The 17642-nt window shown below is 39.6% G+C and overlaps 1 protein-coding gene and 1 long non-coding RNA gene across 2 annotated transcripts in view; one reads left to right on the top strand and one right to left on the bottom strand.

The window, feature by feature from the left end:
- Window positions 1-8137, bottom strand: part of LOC122548933 — an 11356-nt gene extending 3219 nt beyond the window's left edge. The window contains exon 1 of the long non-coding RNA XR_006311371.1: window positions 7871-8137. This is a non-coding gene — a long non-coding RNA (uncharacterized LOC122548933). The remainder of the gene's footprint in view (window positions 1-7870) is intronic.
- LOC122548932 (SREBF chaperone) overlaps window positions 1-17642 on the top strand; it is a 149995-nt gene that overhangs the window by 87217 nt on the left and 45136 nt on the right. The window contains exons 10-12 of the mRNA XM_043687917.1: window positions 2412-2506; window positions 12633-12731; window positions 15532-15774. Of these exons, the coding sequence (XP_043543852.1) occupies window positions 2412-2506; window positions 12633-12731; window positions 15532-15774 (437 nt within the window). The remainder of the gene's footprint in view (window positions 1-2411; window positions 2507-12632; window positions 12732-15531; window positions 15775-17642) is intronic.

Here is a 17642-nt window from a genome sequence, read left to right as displayed (position 1 = left end):
GTGCTTCCAATTAAACCTGTTGGACTATAACCTGGTGTTGTGTGATTTTTAACTAGGATACAATAGTTAGTGAAGGTGGCTCACCATCACCACCTTGAGGGCAATGAGTGAAGGGCAGCAAATGCTGGGTTGGCCAGCAATGTGCACTTTGCAGCGTAGAAGCAAGAAGGCAAGTTATTCAATTTCATTACTATATTGTACCCTCTTCAAGACATCTCTTGTATTACCAATAAATGGATTCCAAGCTTGTCATAAATATTGACAAAGCAATGAATTGATATTGGGGTTACAAAGATCTCTTGTTCAAATAACAGCTTATAAAACCTAAATTCACGTAAGTGGTTTGTTTTTAATCTGATCATGTTTTCACTTTAGGTTGTTTTGTGATTTGGGTGATCACAGGAGAAGTCATGATGAGACTTAGATAACAAACATCCAGATGCACTCTGGAACATATGAAATAAGAGTGGAAGTGGGACAATCATCCCTTGAACGTGCTTCATCATTCAAAAAGATCATGCTAATATATTTGTGTTTTGAATTTCATATTCCCAACTACCCCCAATGACTTTTGATTCCCTTGCCCACAAAGTTAATCAGTGCAATAAAAATATTCAGTGACCCCACTTCCATTTGTGTTCTGAGGCTGAAGATTCAAAAGTTGCACAAATCTCAGAGAAAGAAGTTATTGCTATCTCTATCTTAAAAGGGCAACCCCTGATTTCAAAATATTGCTCCGTAGCTCTAGCCTGACCGACTAGAGGAAACATCTTTTCCACACCCACCATCTCAAGGCCTTTCAAGATCTTGTACACTTCAATCAAGTCACGTCTACTGTTTTAAACTCCAGCAGAAAAAAGTCTAGCCTGTCCAACTTACCCTCATAAGGCAACCCACTTTTTCAGATGTCAATGTCGTAAACCTTCTCTGATCCATTTGCAATACATTAACATTCTTACTTGAATAAAGAGACCAAACCTGTTCAAGAAGTCATGATTTTTCTCATCTATGAAACACAGCCCCCTCCTTTTATGTTCAATTCCTCTCATAATAAAGAATAGCCATCTCATTAGCCTGCTTTAGGTGCTGTACATGTTCTATAACCCAAGGATTAAAGTACCAAGAGACCTCTGAACCTTGGAGTTTGGCTGTCTTTTTGTTAAATTTATACTCTTTCTTTAATTCTTGTCAAAGTGAACAAGTTCACGCTTTCCAAAATTATATTCCCACTGCCAGATTTTTGCCTATTCATTCAACCCATCCATATCCGTGTGCAATCCTTGTCATCTTGACAATATACTTGACTACCTATCTTAGCACCAACACCTTCACTTCCCTAATCTTAAGTCATTGCTGTAAACTGTAAAACATTGAGGCACCAGGATTCCACCTATCACATCCAACCAATCAGACAAAGACCAATTTATGCATTTAAGGATTAAAGCAAAACAGTTGAAGTTCTTTGCCTACTCAGGATTGGCAAATGTCTCATAATTTTAGTGAATGTTGGGGTACTGATTTGTTTTTAGGTTAATTGGTCTCAGCAGATCCATTTGTCGATGTGTGTGTTTTGGCTAAGCTGGTGGTGTTGTCATTTCCTGTTTGCCCTTGAGAAAATGATTAACTGCTTTCTGCAGTCCTTGGGATGTACATACACCCACAGTGCTTTTTGAAAGGTAATTCCATGGTTTGATCCAGTGTCAGTAAAGCAGTGGCAGTACAGTTCAAGTTCAGGATGATGTGTGGCTTGATAGGCGATTCTTGTCATCTTGGAAAGTTGGCATTGGTTTATCTTCATAAATCACGTTTTTAAACTGAAAGGTTTGCTTTTTAAAATGGGAAATATTATCACCAAACCACAATGTGGATTTTGAGTGAAATCAAAAGTGGTGATGAGATGGTGACAACTGATTGCTTTCCCTGAAATGCATTTTTATATCATCGTTTCTTTTCTCTTGACATTATAATTATTTGCATGCTCGTTAGACTACTGGTTGAAACAACATTTTACCATTAAACAAAAGAAACCAACTAAAGAACTGCAGCTGCTGGAATTAGACACAAAAACAAATTGCTGGAAAAACTCAGCAGGTCTGGTAGCTCTGTGGAGAGAAAGCAGAGTCAGTGCTTCAGAGCTCTGTTCTGAATGAGGGTCACTGGATCCAAAATGTCGACTCTGCTTTCTCTCCACAGAAGCTGCCAGACCAGCTGTGTTTTTCCAGTAATTTTTCCTTGTTTCAACATTTTAGCCGATAATTGGGACACATTTTCATCCCATGTGACTTGAGTTAAATAATAGGGCAAAACATAAAGCATCAGGTTTATGAATATAAATGTTAACTGAAGTAAAATACTTGAGAGTTGCTATGTCTTTAACGTTTCAGTAATATACCTGTAACATGTTTCTCTAGGTTTAAGCAATGAAAGCTGGTCTATTATGAAGAATGTGGCTACTGAACTTGTTATCATACTGATTGGTTACTTTACCCTGGTTCCAGCTATTCAGGTATTTCTTGTCATTTGTCCTCCTAGTTAGGAGGAACTGTTTTGATATAGAATAAAAGTGCTTGAAATTTTAGGATTGGAAAGGAATTTTCATTTAAACATTAACCTTGCCTCATTAATAGTGCTTTGAATGTTATATTCAGCTTTCTGCTTGGACCATTCTTTTTGGATTAGATTAGATTAAATTACTTAGTGTGCAAACAGGCCCTTCGGCCCAACAAGTCCACACCGACCCGCCGAAGCGCAACCCACCCATACCCCTACATTTACCCCTTTAACCTAACACTACGGGCAATTTAGCATGGCCAATTCACCTGCTCCGGGTGCTCTGGTTTCCTCCCACAATCCAAAAATGTGTAGGTTAGGTGAATTGGCCATGCTAAATTGCCTGTAGTGTTCGGTGAAGGGGTAAATATAAGAGAATGGGTCTGGGTGGGTTACGCTTCGGCGGGTCAGTGTGGACTTGTTGGGCCGAAGGGCCTGTTTCCACACTGTAGGTAATCCTAATCTAATTCTTCTGTTGAAGTTGTAAATTTTACAATTATGACTAGAACACAGACACAAAGATGTGTATTGTGTCAGATCTAAATTTCGTGCTGTGTGGCTCTAATTTTACTTTTCAGGTGTTATGTGGTATAACACATTAAGTATCCTTGAATTTAAAACTAAACAAATTTCTTTTTAAAATCTACTGTGTTGCGTTATGTTTACTGATGATACCTCACTCTGGATGATTGTGCATTTATTGTGTAGAGAATTTGTGCATTATAGATCATAGAGAGTCATAGAACTGGCCATCAAGTCTAACACACCCCCCAAAATCACTAAATCACTCTAATGTAATTAGATAGTAGCATTGCAAAATTCTATTTTAACATTTGTCAAGTACAAGGATAGAAAAGCAGAAATTATGGATTAATAATTTATAAATCATACCTCCAAACAATCAAGAAGCTGTAAAGAAGATAAACTGCATTGATATAACGCACATGTTACAAACTCAGGATTTATTGAAGTTCTTTTCAAGGGTAATCTGCTTTTAAATCAGGAAGTCAGTTTGCAAACAGTGAGGTCCCACAAATATGAGATAATTGACCAAATAGTTTGTTTTCCAATGTGAGATAATTTGGCTAAATCCCTTTTTTTTTTAAGATAGTGCTGAGGTCCTTTTATGTTTATTTGAAAATTTGTTGAGATAGTGCTTTAACAAAAAAAGGCTTCTTCTCTGTTGTGGTTTCAATCATTTGTCAGTTTATATTATGTAATTAAGTCTCTGGAATGGGATCAGTGTATGTACTGTGCATAGATTTCTAATAACATTTGATAGGCTTTTTATGGAAAATAAATGCTCATGGCATAGAAGTAGGATATTGGCATGAAAGAATATTGGCTGCCTAACAGGATGCAGAGATTAGACATAAAAGGGTCCTTTTTAGATTGACAAGATGTGATGACTGATATGCTGCAGTGATCAGTCCTGGTACCTCAATTGTTTATAACTTGTACAAGTTAGGCGGCATGGTGGCTCAGTGGTTGGCACTGCTGCCTCACAACACCAGGGTCCCAGGTTCGATTCCAGCTTTGGCTGACTGTGTGGACTTTGCACATTCTCCTCGTGTCTGTGAGAGTTTCCTCCGGGTGCTCCGGTTTCCCCCCTCAGTCCAAAGATGTGCAGGGCAGGTGAATTGGCCATGCTAAATTGCCCATAGTCTTAGCTGCATTAGTCAGAGGGAATGGGTCTGGGTGGGTTACTCTTTGAAGGGTCGGTGTGGACATGTTGGCCTGAAGGGCCTGTTTCCACACTGTAGGGAATCTAATCTTTCTTAAGATGAAGTTACACAAGGTATGGTTGTGAAATTTTAGGACTACACAAAGATAATTAGGAAGAGGATGTAAGGAGTCCACAAAAGGATACAGGTACTGTAGTGATTGTAACAAGGTCAGTCAGGTGTACTTCATAGAAAATGAGTTTCCTGATTGGACCAGATTAGTAGCCTCAATCAGGGAACTCAGGCTGACCGATAAGATCAGTAACGTCAGCTGTCCTGACTCTCTGAGGGAGCTGGATCAGTGTCATAGATTCTCCACTTATAAATAAAGAGTGTCTTGGTAACGGGATACTGGCCTCTTTGGAGTTATTTCAGCTAGGTTGAGTGAGTGGTCAGAGAGCTATCAATGGAGTATAATGTGGAAAAATGTTAACTTGTCCATTTTTTCAGGAAGAATCTACATGGTAAGAGATTGTAGATCTCTAAGGTTCAGTGGGATCTGGATGTTCTTGTGTATGAGTTGTATAAGGTTAGTATGCAAGTTCAGCAAGTAATTAGGAAACTAAAGAGGCAAATGGGGAATATTCCATCATGCTCCTGACTTGTTACCTATAGCTAGCAGTCAGGCTTTGGAGAGTTAATAGGTTAATTAGTTGCTGTAGGATTTCTAGTTTCTGACCAGCTCTTAGAGTCAAAGCATTTACGTGGCTAGTCCAGTTCAGTTTTTGGTTAATGGTAAGCCACAGAACAATTTTAGTGGGATAATATCATTGAATGTCAAGGGACAATTGTTAGATTCTATCTCCTTGAAGATGGTGATTGCCTGACAATTGTGTGGCACAGATGTTAATTGCCACTTATCAGCACAAACCTGGATATTACCCCAGTCGTGCTGCATTCTGAAATAGACTGCATTGGTGTCTAGGTGATAGTGGAACCTCATATCTTTTTCATCTATTCAACTGAATTTGATACCACAGTAGGGAATTCACAGATTTATTAGGGGTCAGGAAATACTTCTCCCCTGCTTTCCTTTGTTTTTCCTCAGAAATATGAGCGTTTACTCAGCACTCTTCTCTGAAAAGTTCAGCTATGAAAACTTCCACAAAGCAACTATACAAAAATCAAACAAACTGTTAGTGTTTGCCGACTTACATTCTGAAAAGTCATAAGTATTTCTTAACAATAGTAATTGCTTTCAGCCTTTCTTTCTTGATAGTCAACAGTGTGACTTTGCACTACTTAATGCATAGTCATACTGTTCAGTGTTAGCTGTAGTTCAGCTAGTACCACTCTCTTCTCTGAATCAGAGTTATGCTTCAGGTCCCAGTGATCATTATTGTTTTTAAATTCCTTTCTCTTCTCGCATTTTTCTACTATTCTTGAGGTGTTTTTATGTTTTACTGTGAATGCAGATGCACAATGCTTGTTGCAAGTCTGTACCTGGTCACAAATACTTTGTTTCCTCTTATTAATTCCCAGTCAAATCCTCTCAGGGATCATAAGACTGTTCAATATAGCAGCAGAATTAGGCCATTCAGTCCATCGAGTCTGTTCTGCCATTCTCATTGTTTCTCAACTCCATTCTCCTGCCATCTCTCTTTTACCTTTGATGCTCTTACAAATCAAGAATCTATGTATCTCTGTCTTAAATACACTGAATGACTTGGTCTCCACAATCCTCAGTGGCAATGACTCTTCACAGGTTTATTACCTTCTGACTGAAGAAATTCCTCCTCATCTCAGTTCTAAAGGCTTGTACCCACATCTTTCTAATCTCCATCAAATACAGTCTCAGCATCCTCAGCTGTTCTTTATATGACAAGCTCTTTGTACCATTTTGTAAACTTTCTCTGAACCCTCTCCAAGGCTAGTGCATCCTTCCTTCGCCAAAATGGCTCACGGTGTTCCAAATGCAGTCTTATCAGAGTCTAATGCAGGCTCATCCCTGCTGTTTTATTCTAGCCCTGATCAGTAGATTAGATTACTTACAGTGTGGAAACGGGCCCTTCGGCCCAACAAGTCCACACCGACCCACCGAAGCGCAACCCAGCCAGACCCCTACATTTACCCCTTCACCTAACACTATGGGCAATTTAGCGTAGCGTAACCTGCACATTTTTGGACTGTGGGAGGAAACCGGAGCACCCAGAGGAAATGTGCAAACTCCACACGCTCAGTTGCCTGAGGTGGAAATTGAACCCCGGTCTTTGGCGCTGTGAGGCAGCAGTGCTAACCACTGTGCCACTGTGCCGCCTTCCCAAAATAAATGCTTTCATTGTATTTATCTTCCTAACTGCCAATTGAACCTTTATGTTAACCTTAAGAAAATCCTGAACAAGGACTCCTAACTCGCTCTGTGCTTCAGATTTCTGAAGCATTTTCACATTAAGAAAATAGTTTACATCTCTCTTTCCTACCAAAGTGCATAACCTTACATTGTATTACTGCCGTCACTTCTTTGCACGCTGTCTTAGCCTGTCAACATGCTTTTCTGTAGCCTCCTTCATCCTTAACACTGTCCACCCCTCCACCTATCTTTGTGATATTTGCAAACTTAGGAACTGAGGGCATTGTTGCTTTGTCCAGGTTGTTAATATATGATGTGAATAGTCGTGACCCCAGCACTAGCACCTGTGGAACTCCATGAGTTACTGGCCGCCATCCTAACCCCTATGTTCCCACACTCTACCTTCTGCTAGTCAGTTGATCCTCTATCCATGGCAGTACCTTGGACAGTACCTAATACCATGGGCTCTTAACTTATTTAGCAGCCTCCTGTGCGACATCTTGTCAGAGACCTTCTGTAAATCCAAATGGATCATGTCCACTGACTCTCCTTTGTCTAATTTACCCATTACCTCTTCAAAGAATTCTAAGATCTGTCAGCCATGGCCAAACCTTGATGAAGCCCTGCTGACTCAGTTCTGTCTTTGCACGTTCTTCCAAGTATTCTGCAAACTCATCCTTAAAAATGGACTCTGAAATCCTATCAATGACTGAGGTTTGGCGAACTGGCCTACAATTTTCAGCAATTTGTCTACATCCCTTTTTAAACAGGAAATGTTACATTAGTCTTTTTTAAGTGCTCTGGGACCCTTCCAGACTCCAGTGATTCCTGAACAATCACCACACATGCCTCAACAATCTCCCATCTATTCCCTTCTGGACCTGGGATGTAGTCCATCTACTATGGCTGATTTTCCACCTTCAGACCTTCCAGCGTCCCCCACCACCACCACCATAATGGCCATGACAATCATCTGTCCCCTTACTCTCTTCAGGTTCTGATAAGCTGATCTTCCACCATGAATACTCCACTATTTCTTTGTCTCGTTACTTTTTCCCCAGCTTTGTTTTCCAGCAGTTTAATGTCAACTCTTGGCTGTGTTACCTTTTATATGTCCAAACGCTCTTGCAATCTTCTTGTACGTTACTAACTAGCTTACTCTCGTATTTCATCATCTCTGCTCACCCACACCCCTGGTTGCTTTTTTAGTTGTCATCTGCCAGTTGTCAAAGGCTTCCCAGTTCTCTAATTTCCCACTAATCTTCATTGCACTGTATGCTTTTTTGCTGAGCTGAACTTAACTTACCTTGTCAGCCACGGTTGCCTTGTCCTTAGTAGTTCCTTCTTCCTTGAGATTAATTTCTGCTTGCCTCCTGAATTACCCCAGAAACTCCTGCCATTGCTGATGCATTGCCTTCCCTGGTAGGTTCTCCTTCCAATCAACTCTAGCCAGCTCCTCCCTCCAGTCTTGTGGTTACCTTTTAATCAGTTATAATACCTTGCACCTGATTCCAGCTTCTCCTTCTCAAACTGCAGTGTTAATTCTATCACGTTATGGCCACTGCCCTCTATGGGTTCTTTCACCTTAAGCTCCTGAATTAAGTCTCCCTCATAACATAGCACCAAATCCAGAATTGCCTGTTCCCTAGTGAGCTGTATCATAAGCTGCTACAAAAAGCCATCTCGTAGACATTTCACAAGTTTATTTTCTTTGGAATCGGCTACCAATCTGATTTTTTCCAGTCAAGCTACATATTCAAGTCCCAGAGATTATTGTAACAGTGCCATCTTGCATGACCTCTTTCTCCTGATTGATTTCCTTTCCCATATCCTGACTACTCTGAGGAAGCCTGTACATAAATCCCATTGGAGACTTTTTTTTCCCTCTGCAGGTCCTCAACTCTACCCTCTGAGTCTGTGTCTTCTGACCCTATATCACTTCTTGCAATCTGTGCTGAATTTCATATCATAGTAACAATGCAACTCCACACCCTCTGCCCATGTATCTCTTCTTTCAGTAGGATACATGTCCTTGGTTGCCAGCCTGATTCCCTTGCAGCCGCATCTTCATGATGCCCACAACATTATACCTGCAGCTTTTAATCTGTGGTACAAGCTCGTTTACCTTGTTACATTTACTGCGTGCAATTTTAAGTGCTTCACTCTCAGTCCTGAATTGATGTGCCCCGCCCCCTTTATTGTTGTCCCCTTTATGCTATTCCTGAAGTTAGGTTACTGACCCATTCCATACTTTTCAGGAAACTTTAATAACCTCTCCTGAACCTATCTCTCCTTCCTCCCTCCACTCCACCCCCACAACCTTTATTTTTTCCATAATTTCCCATGCAAGTGAACCCCTGCCTCCCACTTATTTGTTTGAAACCCTATTGACAGACCTGGATGTGTAATTTGCCATGACTCTGGCACCAGCAGGTTCAGGTGGAACATGTCCTATAAGAACAGTTCTTTCCTTCTCCAGTACTGATGCCAATGTTCCATGAATTTTAACTTGCTTCTCTCAAATGTTTGAGCCTTGTGTTCAGCTCTTTAATATTGTTGACAGTGTGCCAATTAACACATGGGTCTGGTAATTATCTGGCGATATAATTTCTTTTTGGTCCTGCTTTTCAATTTAGCTCTCACTGCGCATATTCCCTCAGCAGAACCTCTTTCCTCTTTCTCCCTATATTTTTGGTGCCTACATGAGCCATGACAGCTGGATCTTTCCTCTCCTATTGCAAGTTGCTCTGCAGTCCAGATAAGAGATCTTGAACCCAGGCAGGCACAGCCTTTGAGAGTCTCAAGCTTGATCATAGAAAATAGTGTATATTCCCTACTTTACTAGCCTGATGAGATCTATGTTTCTTTTTCCACTCCTCAATCAATCCTGTGTGACTTATACCATGGTGCTATGGTCAGTTTGCTCATCCTCCCTCCAGCCCCTGCTCTCATCCATGCTGAACAAGAATTTCAAACCAGTTGGGCAAACTCAAGGGCTGAGGCTCCTTCAGCACTATCCCTTGGATCCCTCTTCCCATCTTGCCCAGAGTTGCCTCCTACTGTCACTTACCACTGACAGAATTTAAGGTAGTCAGTTGAAGAGGTGTGATTGCCTCCTGAAACACAACTTCCAGGTAACTCACCCCTCCCTGATGTGTTGAGGTGTTCGAACCTCAGGCTCCAGCCCATCAACTCTGAGCCAGAGTTTCTCAAGCAGCCAACACTTACTACAGATGTGGTCGCTCTAAACAACGATGAGCTTCACCTGGTGTCACGCCATGCAGTTACGACACATCAACTAACCTTGCATCTTTATTTTATTTACTTCGTTAATTTGAATTTTTTTTAAAGGTTCCACTGGTCTTTTATGTGTAATCTGTAAATATTTCTGGTACTTGGCTACAATCTGAAAGTAGCCTCTAATAGTCAAATTAGTACCTATTATCAGCAACGATTTTATAATTTTCCTTCCTTTTGTGCTGGCCCCCAATCCTCGGCTTCAATTTATCCTGTAAAAATACTTCAGAAAATATGAGCCAGAAAGTATCTCTTACCACTGCATCGAATTCCTACACTGCCTCCAAAGTCACTAAAACTATATAATCACTTGGGAGGCTGTGTCACCTGATGGGATATCTTCGTCCTAACTGTTGGAACCTTACTGACCGTGAGCTTTCAACAGGATCTCTCTTAAACAGATCAATGTTTAGTTTAGCAAGTCACTTCCTTTTTATATACCTGTAGAAGCTTTTGTCTGCTTTTAATATTTCCTGTTAGTTGACACTCACTCTGATTTCTTCCTCTCTTGCTGAGTCACTATCACTGGTTTCTTCAATTTTTCCCAATCTACTACAATTTTTGATAACTTGCTCTCACCAAAACATCTTTCTTGATTCTATGAATGTCACAGGTTCCAACATGCTCTGTGAACCCTGGATCTTCTCTCACACCTTTTGCAATACCCAGTTATGATTGCAAAGTCATGTCTATTCTCCGACTTGTGCTTTTCTTTATTTTTTCATAGGATGTTGGTATTTCTGGCAAGGCTAGTATTTATTGTCCATCCCAAATTGCCTTTGTGCTGGGTCATTCGCTAGGCTATTCAGAGTCAACTACCTTGCTGTGCATCTGGAGTCATATATATGCCCAGACCAGGTACAAATGGCACATTGTCTTCTGTAAAGATCATGATTGATTGATTGATTGTTTTAAAAACCCATCTGGTTCAATGATAATTTTACTGAGATTAACTTTATATTCCATATTTATCCCCTCAATTCAAATTCTACCGTCTGCCATGGTGGTAATCAAACTCATGTTCCTAGAACTGAGCTACTACTATTAGTCCTGTGAGGACCTCACTGTTCTATCATCTTCCCTAAGTATTCCTTATCTTTACAACAGCCCTTTTTCACCACCTCCTCCCAACTTGAATGGCCTGATGCACTATGGTGGAAATGTGTTGCTGGAAAAGCGGATGGTCTAATGATCAGTTTGTTAATCCTGTGACTCTTAATCTGGTCTACAAGTAGGTAACAACGACCTTATACCTGTTAGTCAAAATCAAGAACCAACACTCCTCCATCATTATGGATCTATATGCCTGCCAAAATTGCAGTCACGCCCCAACAGTTTACTAACTCTAAAGCTGTACTTATGTGATTGCCTCCTGAAGCAAAGTATGCTGTTATGTCTTTGCACCTGGATCTCCTGCAGTTTTTGCCGTTTGGGCTCCTGTTAAGGAGGAAAGATGAGCACTCAAAACTAGTGTTTTTGGGAGGACAAAGGAAATAGAGATTAAAAATAACACATTTACGTCAAGAAACAAAATGCAATTGAAAATCAGGGCAAGTTCAGAATTTGCTGAGTACCATTAGACCATAAGGAATAGGGACAGGAGTAGGCTGTTTGGCCCTTCAAACCTGAGCCACCATGGATCATGGGTAGTTCACCTTTGGGGACTTTTAACCTGTTAGCAACTGGTACAGTACCTCTAGTAGTATTAGCATTTGCATCTTGTGTAGCCTACTTCAATCCATGCATCTATTTCTGGAGTTCACAGCTGTTTCTTGCAGGAGTCCTTTGTGTGATTGGATTTTCAGCGTTTTGGGTATTGTTTCCAAAAATGAAGAATATAAGTTCAACACACACTCATAATTTGAATCATATTATTTTTTGTTATAGTCTCAAAGTGCTCTGTAAAGGAGATAGATGAGGGTGGACAAGATAAATTATTGAGCAGGAAACCAAAGTCTAAAGATTTTAGATTACTTTTGAGGAGACAATGGAGGGAAAAAATATTATGGTTTTGGAAATTGAAAGGACATAGAAAGGTGATCTTTGAATTGCCATTCAAGATTAAGCAAGAAAATGTTAAAAGTTGTCCTATTATTCTGGGTGGTCAGGATGGATGCTGGTTTGCAGTGCAAAGTAACACCAAAGTACAAAGTGCAAAGTTCAATTCCCTTCTCTGAGATGTGGTGACCCTCAGGTTAAACCACCACCAGTCATTTCTCTCCAGTGAGAGCTACCACTAGTTATCTCTCTCAAATGAGTACCCAGCCATATGGTGACTTTGCGACTTGTGGGAGAGAAAATAAAATTATACCTTTGAAGCCTTACAACTGTTTTGGAATAATCTGATTTGCTTTCCACCTGAAAGCACTAATTTAATAAAATTTGTGTCGAAGTTGAATATTACTGTTTTGGTTTTAGATTTTATTTTTCAGCAGCAAGATGCAAATTAAGTGCAATTAAACTAATAACATGCATATGCAAAGATGAGCAGTAAAATTAAAGAAAAGAAATGAGAAAAAATTAATTTTTTTGACGAAAATGACAAGAGGTTTGGGTTGAATCATACTGTTTAATTATAATTATATGATCCTTTTGAGAATGCACCCTGTCTTAGTTTTGCTGCTTAATATTTTTGTGTTGCTTCTTCAAATGTGCTGTTCATGTCTTATCATTTTTTTATTGTCTGAAAGTTATGTATTGAACTTTTCTTTCTTATTTTGTTTTGTGTATCTTTTCTACTTGCCTATTCCCCACCCATCCAATTCTTACAGGAATTTTGCCTGTTTGCAGTGGTTGGACTAGTTTCTGATTTCTTCCTGCAAATGTTTTTCTTCACAACCGTGTTGTCCATTGATATCCGTCGTATGGAGGTAAGCTAAGTCTGTTGTACTAAGTTAAATTAATTTTGAATCTAACATTATGGTGTGTTAGCTGAGCTCACTGGCTGGAGAGATTGTCTCCAAACTAGAAGATTCTGGCTTTAAGAGCCACTCCAAGACTTGAGTTTATACTTGTTGACATTGCCGAGAAACACTGAAGGGAGTGAAGCATTGTTAGAGAGGTTATGGGTTTCAGCAGATGAACTATGTGGTGAGTAGCAGTGACATTGTTTGGTAAAGGACAGCTAGTTGTCCTGGGCAACATTCCTCCCTGAACCAACCATTAGAGATGAATGAACTGTCTATCAATTTAATACTACTGTCTGTGTGCAAAGTGACTACCATATTTGCTGATGTCGTGCTTAGTCCATTTCTTAGGTACTTGTTCATGTTTGAGGTATTTATTGCAACTTCTGAAAGACGTCACAGTGCTATGAAATTAGCAGCTACAATGTCCTTGTGCATTCCCTTCCTACACCCAACTGTATAGTGCAGTGGTTTAGGTTATTAGTGCATATTATTATAATTGACAAAGCTTTGGGCTTTGACTGTACCTGTAGTTGATATCACTAAGCGGTTTCTAAGAGAAAATTAATTTCCCACTCTCCTGAACAAGGAACATAAGAATAGCAGTGGACTATTTGGTCACATAGAGTCGTAGAGATGTACAGCACGGAAACAGACCCTTTGGTCTAACTCATCCATGCCAGCCAGATAGCCTAAATTAATCTAGTCCCATTTAGCCCATATCCCTCTAAAACCTTCTAGTTCATATATACCCATCCAAATGCCTTTTAAATTTTGTAATTGTACCAGCCTCCAATACTACTTCTGGCAGCTCATTCCATACACACACCACCCTTTGCTTGATAAAGTTGCTCCTTAGCTCCCTTTTTAAATCTTTCCCCTCTCACCCTAAATCTATGCCCTCTAGTTCTGGACTCTCCCAATCCAGGGAAAAGACCTTGTCTATTTACCTTATCCATGATTTTATACCCCCCTGTAATGTCACCCCTCAGCCTCAGATGCTCCAGGGAAAACAGTCCCAGCCTTATTCAGCCTCTCCCTCTACATCAAACCCTCCAACTCTGGCAACATCCTTGTAAATCATTTGTTAATGTTCATCATTTAGTCAAGTCACTTTTCATCAATCTTAATTCCCTCTAAACAAAAAGCCAAAGAACTGCACATGCTGGAAATCAGAAACAGAAATTGCTGGAAAAACTCAGCAGGTCTGGCAGCCTCTGTGGAAAGAAGGCAGAGTTAATGTTTCTGGTTGAAACAGAGTTTTTCCAGCATGCGCAGTTCTTTGGCTTTATTTTTGTTTAGAGGGAATTAAGACACAGATGGCAATTCCATAAAGCACTTCTTCACACATCAGGTAATAACAATCCCAAAATTGGTCCCACAAAAAAGGTGAAGTTAGATCAAACAAAATTTTAAAAATGAACATGGTAGATTTATGAGAGACATTAAAGACTACAGAATCAAAGCGGGCAGAGAAATTTAAGAAACAAAAACAGAAATTGCTGGAAAAACTGAACTGTTCTGGCAGCATCTGTGGAAAGAAATTAATTAATGTTTCTGGTCAATTTCAGTTTTTGTTTATTAACTTCCTCTGTCTTTTTGAATCTACCATATACATTTTAAAAATTTTGTTTGGTCTAACTTCACCCTTTTGTGGGACCAATTTTAGAATTGCTATTACCTTATTTGTGATGATGTGCTTTCTGGAATTGCTATTGAAAAGTCTCGTTCTCATTTTATGATATCTCTGTCCTGGACACACTCTTCAGAGGAAATAGTTTCTCTTTATTAGCCCTGTCAAATTATTTAATTAGTTTAAAGGTTCGGTTCAAGACGGTCTGTACAACCTTCCCCCCCCACCCCCCTTTCTTGTTTCGCTTCGTACATTTCTGATGACTCTAAGGTATATCCCTTCCAAGGCCACAAAATTGATCGTGTGGTGCCAACTTTAATAACTAAAGCACATATATAGCCAGTACTTATTGTTTGTGCATGCCTTTTATAGTAGTACCCTTTGATATATATTTTCTCCATTTTCTTTTTGCCAAAATGTCTCACCTCACACTTCACCACATGAGATTCATCTACCACCTATATGCCCACTCCTCCAACTTATCAGTGGATTTTAAAAGATCTTCCTCACAATTTACAATGTTTCCAGATTTTGCATCACATACACGCTTTAAATTTTTTTCCTGGATTTCAAGATCAAGATCATTAATATTAAGCAGCAATATAAATATTCAGATGCATGTGAATAGGCAGCATGATCTTGGCTATTCTTGGGAAGAGGATCTAGAGATACAGGCAGGGGTGGTGTATTTTGGCCAAAACATTTCTGCTGTACTAAAAATGAGAAGTCAAAAAAAAGGAACACAGTCAAAGATTTGCAACAGAAATGGTAAACTTAAAGTATAATTTGTGTGAGCCTGTTACAACATGATGATGACTAATGTAGAGAAAAGATAGAGTAAGAATATATGTTTTAAAGAAACTCAGCAGGTCTCTCAGTATCAGTGGGGGAAAAAAAGAGTTAACATTTCAAGCCCAGTGAGTCCTCTTCAAAACTGAGCTACTTGAAGCGTTAATTCTGGTTTCTTCCGACAGATGCTGCCAGACCATAACTAATGACTTTCTCAATATTTTCTGCTTTTGTTTCAGGTCTCCAACATCCATAATTCTTTAAGACATTTTGAAGAAGTTTTACGTCTGCTAATTTCTAATTTATTATTGCAGCTTTCATGACTTCTCTCTTTCCTATCAGCTTGCTGACCTTAATAGGCGTCTTCCAGCAGAGGCTGTGCAAGAAATCCCTGACCATTTGAGACTGCCTCGCTCCAAGTCACTTCCAAGGCAACAGAGATATGAACGTCAGCCTACAATACGGACTTCAGCTCCCTACACCATCTCCCTGCAGACTTCTTCTTTTAGGAACCTACGATTGCCAAAGAGATTAAGAGTAGTATATTTTCTGGCTCGGACGCGACTTGCCCAGAGAATTATTATGGTAGGAAATGGATTGTGTTTGAGCTATATATAATGAATGGCACATTTATTAGGCTTGATAAGAAGTGGCTTCGATCTGTTTTTGGTTTGGTTTCTCAATTTATTTTATCATTGCTGGCAGGCGGGACTAGATTGGGTTGTGATATCTGGTCGGCATGGACGTGTTGGACCGAGGGGTCTGTTTCCATGCTGTACATCTTATGACTCAATGACTCTATTCAGGCTTTGTTGCTTACGGTCCTTTGGATAATCATTCAAGATTCCTTCACCCTACTGACATTTGAGTACCTTAATTAATCCTATGATATAGGTTGTCTGACGCAAGGGATTTGTTTGTGCTTCTATTTATAATTTCTCGAACATACCAATGAAAATGCCAGTGATACCCGATTAGTCAGTTGATGCCTAGATAGGCAGATTAACATCCATATTATTAGATCGTCTCAGGGCTTAAAACTGAAAGATGACGCTTTCCCTATGGTGTAGAGCAAGAGCTAAAAATAAAGGTACTGTATATCTAACAATACTAAAATTTGTCCAGAATGTTGATTATCCTACAAAATCTTGATAGAAAGTTCAAGTTATTTCCAATAGTAATTATTGTAGAAATATTTATATGCTGTGTTTTTATTTGTTCAGTAGATTTGGGTGTTGCTAGTTAATTCCCATCACTAAATTCTCCATTGTAATTTAGCAGTGCTTGAACATCTGCAGTACTTTGGGTGCAGAACCATGCACAATGCTGTTAGAGAAGGAGTTCCAGGATTTTGACCAAGTGATAGTGAAGGAACAGGGTATAGTTCAGAGTCAGGATGCTGAATGCATGCCAGTCAAACAATAATTTGTCTTAAATGGTGTCAAGCTTGTGTTGTTGGAGCTATACTCATCCAGTCATTCTGTCCTATTCCTGCCTTGTTTCTTAAAGAAAGCTTTGGTAAGACAAGAGGTAAGTTACACACCACAGAAGTTTGAGTTCTGACCTGCTATTGCAGCCATAGTATTTATGACCTGGCCCAGTTCAGTTTCTGGTCAGTGGTGACTCCAGGATGTTGATAGTGGGGATTCAGTGATGGTAATGCCGTTAAATGTAAATTAGTGATGGTTAGATTCACTTTTGTTGGAAATGGTCATTGCCTGGCACTTGTATGGTGTGAATATTTCTTATCACTTTGAGCTGAAGCCTGGATGTTGTCAGGTTTTGCATATGGATATTGGCTGGGTCAGTGTGTGTGGAGTTCCAAATGGCACATGATGCAGTTATCACCAAATATCCACATTTCTGACCCCATTGGGTAGAAAGGTCATCAAGAAGGGGTGTAGGAGTTTAAAAGGGGTTTGGGTTTTAAAGAGTTGATATATGTTGATAGTTCATAGTTTTGTTGACCTGTGGCTGAAAATATATTTTTTGTAATATAGAACATAGGACAATAAAACATAGGAATGGGCTCTTCGGCCCAAGATGTTGTACCAAAAATGACATTAAATTAAACTAATCTCTTATGCTTGCCCTTCGTCCATATTCCTCCATTTCATGCATATTCATGTGCTTATCTAAAATACCCCTTAAATACCTCTTAAATACCCCTATCATGTCTGCCTCCATCATCACCCCTGGTAGTGCGTTCCAGACTCCCACCACTCTCCTGTGTTTAAAAAAAAACTTGCCCCACATCTGCTTTGAACTTGCCTCCTCTCACCTTAAATGCATGTCACCTAGTTTTAGACACTTCAACTCTGGGAAAAATAAGCACTAGTTCTTGTTTAGTATGGGGAACTAATCAGTGTTTTCTGTTCACCTTTCCTTTAGGCAGGTAAATTGAGAACTTTGCATACTTTGATTAAGTCAATGACTTTTGTGGTCACTCTGAG

The sequence above is a fragment of the Chiloscyllium plagiosum genome, chromosome 4 (genome assembly GCF_004010195.1).
Source record: "Chiloscyllium plagiosum isolate BGI_BamShark_2017 chromosome 4, ASM401019v2, whole genome shotgun sequence".
NCBI lineage: Eukaryota > Metazoa > Chordata > Chondrichthyes > Orectolobiformes > Hemiscylliidae > Chiloscyllium > Chiloscyllium plagiosum.
The sequence above is the reverse complement of the archived record's forward strand: the minus strand, read 5'-3'. Positions and strand labels throughout refer to the sequence as shown.